We start from the raw sequence: 7,306 nt of genomic DNA, 5'->3' as shown, positions 1-7,306 counted from the left end.
ATTATTTATTATTGATTAAATAATTTAATATTTATTTTGGTCAAATCAAATAATTAGTATAATTAATTATTTATACTTAATGTTATTTATTTAGTAGTATAACTGAAACATATTGAAATATCAAGAATAAACCTAAAACTAAATATTAAGGATAAATTTAAAAAATTTATATTTAGTATCTTATAATTTTTTAATTAAAAATAGGAAATAATATATTTATAAATAAATAAAAATTATTATTAAAAATTGAATATCAAGATAAAACAAAAATAAATTATAACTTGTAAAAGCAATTTATAATATTTGTTACACAAATATTAAAATGTATGAACCGTGATGTCACTAACACAAATACAAATCATACAATATAAATAAATGTATAAAAGTAAAAGTAGAATCTTCAAACTCAATAAATGAAAATTTTGTTATTTATCTGCTAAACGCGATAGTAAATACTGGACAAAATAAAATCATATTTTTTTAAATATATTTATAGATAATTAAAAAATAAAAAAAAACACACTAAACGACATAGAGCATCAATGGTAAAATATAACCTAAAAAAATCACTTAAATTCAAAAAGAACATGCATGTGATGAATTATAATAAATTTATATATGAGGCGTAAAAATAAAATAAAAAATTAAGAATAAAATAAAGAGAACAATTAAAAGAAGTAAAAGAAGGTAAAAGAAATAATGTGTGGAATAAATAAAAAATGTATTTTAATGAAAATTGAGTATTATATTATGCAACCATAACTCAGCCCGTCTGCTCTCTATCTCTTTTTCTTACTCATTCCCTTCCACCCTTTCCTCCTATTTTTGCATCAACCTCATGCATAATATAAACTCTCTTTTGGAATAACTCAAGCTATCTGAATGAACTGAAATAGATTATGATGAAAACACAAAAAACTAGTTATTGCTGCTGCAGTTGGATCAAAACCTCTCATGAGTATGAACATGCATTCTCTTTAATGGGATTGCTTGATGACCATATGACTTTAGCTTAGGTACTTACAATTCAAAGGGGTTGAAATTTATGCATAAATTATTAGTGCGTTGATTGTGACATATATAATATCTCTGTTCACTCACATTAATATTTTTTCCATGTTTCTGCTTGTTTCAGCTTGATAACATTGACATTGACTTAGACTTATCATAGTTCTTGGAGCTATATTATCCCATATCTTCACAGCTCCTACCCCAGAATCAAAACTTCCTTCAGCTTACACTTATTCCATTCAGGTTGGTTAACAGTTGAAACATTTTAGAACTTTGTATACATTATATTTCATCACCAGGCTGCATCTAAAACTATATAAGAAAGGCTTATACATATATGTACCTGATTGTGGCTTCCTTCACCAGGTTGATGATGATGATGAAGAAGAAGAAGAAGAAGAGGAGGTAGTTGAGTTGCCACCAGAAGACCTGATTCCCTCTATCTAATTCGTCACTTCACAAGTCAAAATGTTTGTTTGTTTACAGTTTAGTTTTCCTTTCAGTTGGATCAATGTGTATTTCTATTCTGCCTCACAATTAAATAACTTTGAGCCTATCTTGTAGATGGTTCTTCATGATGTTGACGGAGAAAAAGTCTATGCTACCGGAGGCCAAATTCATGTGCCAATATATGTCACTGGCATTGTTAAAGTTAGCAATGCAGAAATTGCAGTTCTGGACAATGATCTTGGAAGTATTGAAACCCAGAAAACGTAGGTTTCTATTTTGGATTTTTAAAAAGATTTATGCTGTTACATTTAGGATGTATGAGTATGCTGATGGTTGGTTGGTATGTCTGATTTCATATGCTTGTCATGTTGTATTTTTAATATAAACTTCCTTTTCTTTTTGTGATGTTAAGTCTAGACTTAATGCATCTGAATTTAATCTGAGTTTTGAAATTTGATTTATAATTCTTTTGCATAAACTTTTTGTTGCTTCATTTTATACTCTCACTTTGCTATCAAGGCTAAATTTGGCTGGAAATGACATTGTTTCGCTCTCAGCTAACCACCTGCAAAAATTCCGTTTTTCTTTCCAATTGACAACCCCTCGTGGTCATGCATTTAAGCCTCATCAGGTTTGAGTTGTTGACTTAGACAGTTAGACCCTATTTAGTTTTACTTAAATGCTTTGTTCATTGAGGATTTATTGTTTTTTAGGCATTTCTCAAGTTGAAACACTTGAAACATGAGACAAAGTATGAGCACATCTTTGTTGTTGGAAATGCTGGCAAGAAATTCGAGATTGTTCTTGTTAAGTATCTCTTGTTCTCTCTACTCATTGAATTTGTTATAATTCATATTAGATAGATATTAACAGATATTGAATTTCGATTATTTGTTCTTGTGCCTATCACTTTAAATTATAAAAACCCAATTGCATCATTGAGCAGAAAAGTTATGTGCTGATTTTAAATAATGCACCTTCAATTTCTTCCAGTCGAGCTGGCTCATTTATCTATCAAGTACAAACTATGTGTAATTATAATATAAATTGAATGTCCTGACTGCTCTTGATATGGGATATTTAATTGTTTACACTTACTTTAATATAAACTTCCTTTTCTTTTTGTTTCAGGAGAACTCTTTCTTACGGCCACTTGGCTATCTTGAACAAGAGCATAGACATAATTATAATTAACTATTAGTAATTGCTATTGATGAAAAAAGCTAGTGTGTATATATGTTAATAATTGGTTAATTACCTCTCTTGCTTTTGTGTTACCCCGATAAGGTATTTCTTCCTTCTTCTTGTTCTTGCTTCTCTGTCTTGCTTCTCTGTCTTTGACTGATGCTACTACCTTTGGTGGTGTTGCTTCTCTGTCTTTGACTGATCCTCCTTCATATGATTTTTTTTATGTGGTTTTGGTAGGTTTTACAATGGTGAATTGCCTAATAATATTAGTGTTTCCATTAAGGGCGTTACTTTCCATTTTCATAAGGTATACTATGAATAGTTTCCTTTAATAATTGTTATTCTTTCTATTACTTTGTGCTTTAAGCTCCAGTATAAGGTGTTCAATCTGCTACTTCTATGCAATTAATTGCTTAGATGCTATTGGCTTAAAGTTTTATTTTGATAAATGAGAGTTTAGCAACCTTCTGTAATTAAAAGTATAATAAGACTCATTGATACTTGCTGTTCAGTACAAACTCCAACATATGCTTACCTTTTTTTTATGTATGCTTCCGTTCAGGGTGCGGTTTTACTATGGCCATCCAGATGTATTTGACAGATCACTTTTTATGTAATTACATTTTTGAAATATATATCCATATAATAAGATTAATTAGATGAATAAAAAGCTAAAGAATGTTTGTTACGCCAAAGAGGAGTATAAAGATGAAGACATTTTCAATGGAATATGTGGCTTGGCAAGAAAAACCTTGCAAATAACACTTGTGCTGGCATGCATATATATAATACAAATAGAGAGTCCTTGACTTCCAAAGCACCCTTTTGTCTTCACTTTAAGCCTTCTCATTATTCTTCTTTCTTTACATTTCCCCATTTGTTTTTGTTTCTTAATTTCTTGCGAATCTTTTTCACTTCTTCCTTCTTGAACTTATTGAGAATACACAAGACATGCACAAGAAATGTTTCTGTTGTTTTCTATCTGAAGAAGAGCAAAGCAAAGCAAGGTGTGTGTGTGTATATTTGTAGATTAGAGTTGTTAATGAAGCTTTTAACGAAAATTCTAACGCTTGATTTTCGAATAGAAAAGTATAAGGAACCAAAAGTTTATCAGCCAAAAACTAAACAAAATTATATTAATTTATATCAATAATTAATTAATTTTAAATTTTTTAAATTTAAAATTTAAAAAATTTTAAATTGATTAAGTAAACCTAATTAAAACCTATAAAAATCTTCCTCTTTTTTCTCACATTAATCTATCTACTTCTAACAATCACAAATTCGAAAAATATATAAAAGAACATCCATTTAATATGAAAAAGAAACATTCTAATGTTTAGTAGAAGAAACATCCATATATATTAACTCGTAAAAATTTTGAATTCATCCAAAAGTATTTGGCTGGGTTTTAGCTGATATGCTTTTGGTTCCCTAACTTTACTCTTTCCGAATATATGTAGGAATAAAGGAGAAAAGAATAAGAATAAGGATTATCCATGGGAAATCTACACATCGAAGGAGCTGCTTGGTGCAACAAACAATTTTCACCAAGATCACAAGATCGGAGAAGGTGGATTTGGAAGTGTTTATTGGGGTCGAACAAGTAAAGGCGTCGAGGCAATTATATTAATATTTTTTTTTACTATACCCATGATTTATTTTGCTTATTTACGATGTTTGTTATGCACGGAAAAAGCCTAATATAAATGAAATGGAAGACAGATTGCAGTGAAGCGGTTGAAAACGATGACTGCAAAAACCGAGATGGAGTTCGCAGTTGAAGTGGAAGTACTTGGAAGGGTTAGGCATAAGAATCTGTTGGGTTTGAGGGGTTTCTACGCTGGAGGAGATGAAAGGTTAATTGTTTATGATTTCATGCCTAATCAAAGCTTGCTCACACATTTGCACGGTCACCTTTCTTCTAATTGTCTCTTAGATTGGCCTAAAAGAATCAACATAGCGATTGGTGCAGCTGAAGGTTTAGCGTAAGTCCAATAATTTCATTCATCACTTCTTATATGTATATATTTTTGTTATATAAATATACAAAAATACTATTGGTACATCAAATTCAATCACTAAAATCAATCACCAATATATTTATATACATGTAGGGTTTAATACGTAGATGATTTGGTGGTTAATTTTGATATATAGTTAGCATAGAAGATAAACATATATATGTGTATCAGGTATTTGCATATATATGTGTATCAGGTATTTGCACCATGAGGCAAATCCTCACATCATACACAGAGACATAAAAGCAAGCAATGTTCTGTTAGACCTTGAATTCCAAGCCAAGGTAGCTGATTTCGGTTTCGCAAAGCTCAGACCAGAGGGTGTTTACTTATTATCTTCACACGAAAAAGAATTAGCTTACATAACTTAGTCCGCTCCGATCAGGGCAGTTATTCCAACCAAATAATGACAAGAATACACCACTGCACTCTCTTTGACTTGTACGCTGCGGTGTTTAGAAAGTATCGCCTCATGAATGACGCTAATTGTCATGATGTATCTATATATATACGTAAATCTCTTTTCTATTGCACACCCTTTAATTTGCTTAGCTTAATGTCTCGGTTAGCTTTCAAACATTTAAAACAATTTGGTGTAACCACCACAATTCTTCTTGTTCTACCATGGACCCTAACGGCACTAGCGTAGGAACACTCCCATCTGTCGTAGCTGGAGAACTTCCAAACCATGTGTTGGTGTATGTGTTCCCTGATCATCATACAAACCAATCAGAAACGATGTGGGGTCGGGTGTACCTGCCACGGCAAGCACTGGATAATAATGATCCTCGCATGTTTGAGTTACCTTACACAGTAACTTTAAAGTCCAACAGTTCTGGTTGTTGCCTGGGAATGATTTCCAACTTCAACCGACCAATTTTGGTTTTCAGTCCACTACCGCCACAACCCGGAGAACCGCTCATTATCAAAGTCGTTCAAGGTCTCTATTTGAAATTTAGGATGATTACATAATTAGACACCTGTTTTCGTAACTCATATCTATATATATGTTAAGTGATAATTTTCGGTTTCTCTCATATAGTAGTAAATTATTGTTCGGTAGCACGTAATTAATAATTAGCTAGCTGTAGTCTTGACACGAAAAACAAGAAGAAGCACATGGCATGAAAGAAAAATAAACGCTCCCGGTCATTTCTCGTTCTTCTTCTCTTTGAGGCATGGTGCTCTTGTTCGCTTTCCCAATCCCACACTCCAATTATAGTGCTGGCATGACAACGATAACAGCATTATTGTGCTTACATCTTCTCCTCTTCACAGTAGTAAGAGTGAACTCAATAGAACCCTCATCATCATCTGAGGATCCCTACAAGATTCTCAACATAATCCCCAATCCAGACGGCACTTTCACCCGCCTCCAAAACTATCCAGAGACCCCTCCCTCACCAGATCCCACTCTCCCCATATCCGTTCTCTCCAAGGACCTTACCATCGACCAATCCAAGCACACCTGGGCGCGGATCTACCTACCCCGCCAAGCACTCAATACTCCCCCTAACCACCCCAACCTTCCCCTCATCGTCTTCTACCATGGCGGCGGTTTCATATTCTACCATGCCAACTCCACCTACTTCCACGACTTCTGCGTCCGCATGGCCAACGCCACCCAATCCGTCGTCGTTTCCGTCGATTACCGCCTTGCTCCGGAGCACCGCTTGCCGGCGGCGTACGAGGACTCGGTGCAGGCGCTGCACTGGATCAGAGCCTCCAATGACTTGTGGCTGGCTCACGCTGATTTCTCCCGATGCTATCTCATGGGAGAGAGTGCTGGAGGAAACATAGCGTACAACGCGGGTCTACGTGCAGCCGCGGAGGCAGACCAGATCAGGCCGCTGAAGATCAAAGGGATGATATTGATTCAGCCGTTTTTCGGAGGGAAGAAGAGAACTCCGTCGGAGCTGAGGCTAGCGAAGGACTTGAACTTGCCACTGGCGGTTACGGATTCCATGTGGAAGCTATCGCTGCCAGTTGGCGCTGACCGGGATCACGAGTATTCGAATCCAACGGTGAATGGAGGGGCAAAGGTGTTGGCTAGTATAAGGGAGCTTGAGTGGAGGGTTGCAGTGTTTGGTGTGATGGGGACCAGCTGGTGGACCGCCAGAAGGAGCTCGTGAAGCTGCTAAAGGACAAGAGAGTGGATGTGGTGGGCCAGTTTTATAATGCTGGTCGCCATGGCATTTTTGTTGGTGATGCTTCCATGTCCACCAAAGTCTTCCATTTACTTAAAACTCTTCATTGATCCACATCATTTTACTACTTTCCATCTTCCTTCCGTTAATGTATCTTCTCTAATTATTTTCATATTATCCACACGTGAATAAAATCATGGAAAAATTTAGGGCGACCAATTTTATTGTATTTTGGCCAGCATATAACCAGCAAAAAGAAAGAGAGTTATTAGATGAAATTTTATACTAATCTCACACCATCAAATCATTATTGATAACTAGTTAATAGCTACCAATCACAAATGTTGTTGGCCTAACATTGTTCTAAAATCATCGCTATATTCAATTTCCGTATTTAATCAAGCAAGGTCCAAAAGAAAATACAAAGGCCCTTTAGGTGGCTTTTCGGGATTCGCAATCAACCATACCTTAAGTATCCTCTATTAT

At 34.7% G+C, this 7,306-nt stretch overlaps 3 protein-coding genes across 3 annotated transcripts; all 3 read left to right on the top strand.

The window, feature by feature from the left end:
* Positions 1 to 1,378: 1,378 nt before the first annotated feature.
* Positions 1,379 to 2,662, top strand: LOC110272403 (dolichyl-diphosphooligosaccharide--protein glycosyltransferase subunit 2-like). The gene is made up of 5 exons (XM_052254385.1): positions 1,379 to 1,481; positions 1,576 to 1,724; positions 1,981 to 2,092; positions 2,175 to 2,272; positions 2,593 to 2,662. Exons 2-5 carry the CDS (start codon positions 1,576 to 1,578, stop codon positions 2,660 to 2,662), a joined length of 429 nt encoding a protein of 142 aa, XP_052110345.1. The 5' UTR covers positions 1,379 to 1,481.
* Positions 2,663 to 3,579: 917 nt separating this feature from the next.
* Positions 3,580 to 5,044, top strand: LOC107466870 (PTI1-like tyrosine-protein kinase At3g15890). The gene is made up of 4 exons (XM_021131192.2): positions 3,580 to 3,656; positions 4,113 to 4,269; positions 4,375 to 4,637; positions 4,870 to 5,044. The coding sequence occupies exons 1-4, from the start codon at positions 3,601 to 3,603 to the stop codon at positions 5,042 to 5,044; spliced, it is 651 nt and encodes a 216-aa protein (XP_020986851.1). The 5' UTR covers positions 3,580 to 3,600.
* Positions 5,045 to 5,706: 662 nt separating this feature from the next.
* Positions 5,707 to 7,039, top strand: LOC107466967 (carboxylesterase 1-like). Its single transcript, XM_052254596.1, is given in 2 exon segments — positions 5,707 to 6,758; positions 6,761 to 7,039. Coding segments are annotated over 2 exon segments (1,077 nt in total). The 5' UTR covers positions 5,707 to 5,851; the 3' UTR covers positions 6,931 to 7,039.
* The last annotated feature ends 267 nt before the right edge of the window (positions 7,040 to 7,306 follow it).

The sequence above is a fragment of the Arachis duranensis genome, chromosome 9 (genome assembly GCF_000817695.3).
Source record: "Arachis duranensis cultivar V14167 chromosome 9, aradu.V14167.gnm2.J7QH, whole genome shotgun sequence".
NCBI classification, from domain to species: Eukaryota; Viridiplantae; Streptophyta; class Magnoliopsida; order Fabales; family Fabaceae; genus Arachis; species Arachis duranensis.
Note: the sequence above shows the minus strand (reverse complement) of the source record. Positions and strands in the feature narration are given on the sequence as shown.

Excerpts from the sequence above, each read along its gene's own strand:
- LOC110272403 (XM_052254385.1), top strand. The coding sequence starts at position 1,576 with ATGGTTCTTCATGATGTTGACGGAGAAAAAGTCTATGCTACCGGAGGC. Across the intron at positions 1,725-1,980 it reads AGTATTGAAACCCAGAAAAC|GCTAAATTTGGCTGGAAATG; the intron begins GTAGGTTTCTAT and ends TTTGCTATCAAG. Across the intron at positions 2,093-2,174 it reads ATGCATTTAAGCCTCATCAG|GCATTTCTCAAGTTGAAACA; the intron begins GTTTGAGTTGTT and ends ATTGTTTTTTAG.
- LOC107466870 (XM_021131192.2), top strand. The coding sequence starts at position 3,601 with ATGCACAAGAAATGTTTCTGTTGTTTTCTATCTGAAGAAGAGCAAAGC. Across the intron at positions 3,657-4,112 it reads GAAGAGCAAAGCAAAGCAAG|GAATAAAGGAGAAAAGAATA; the intron begins GTGTGTGTGTGT and ends GAATATATGTAG. Across the intron at positions 4,638-4,869 it reads GGTGCAGCTGAAGGTTTAGC|GTATTTGCACCATGAGGCAA; the intron begins GTAAGTCCAATA and ends TATGTGTATCAG.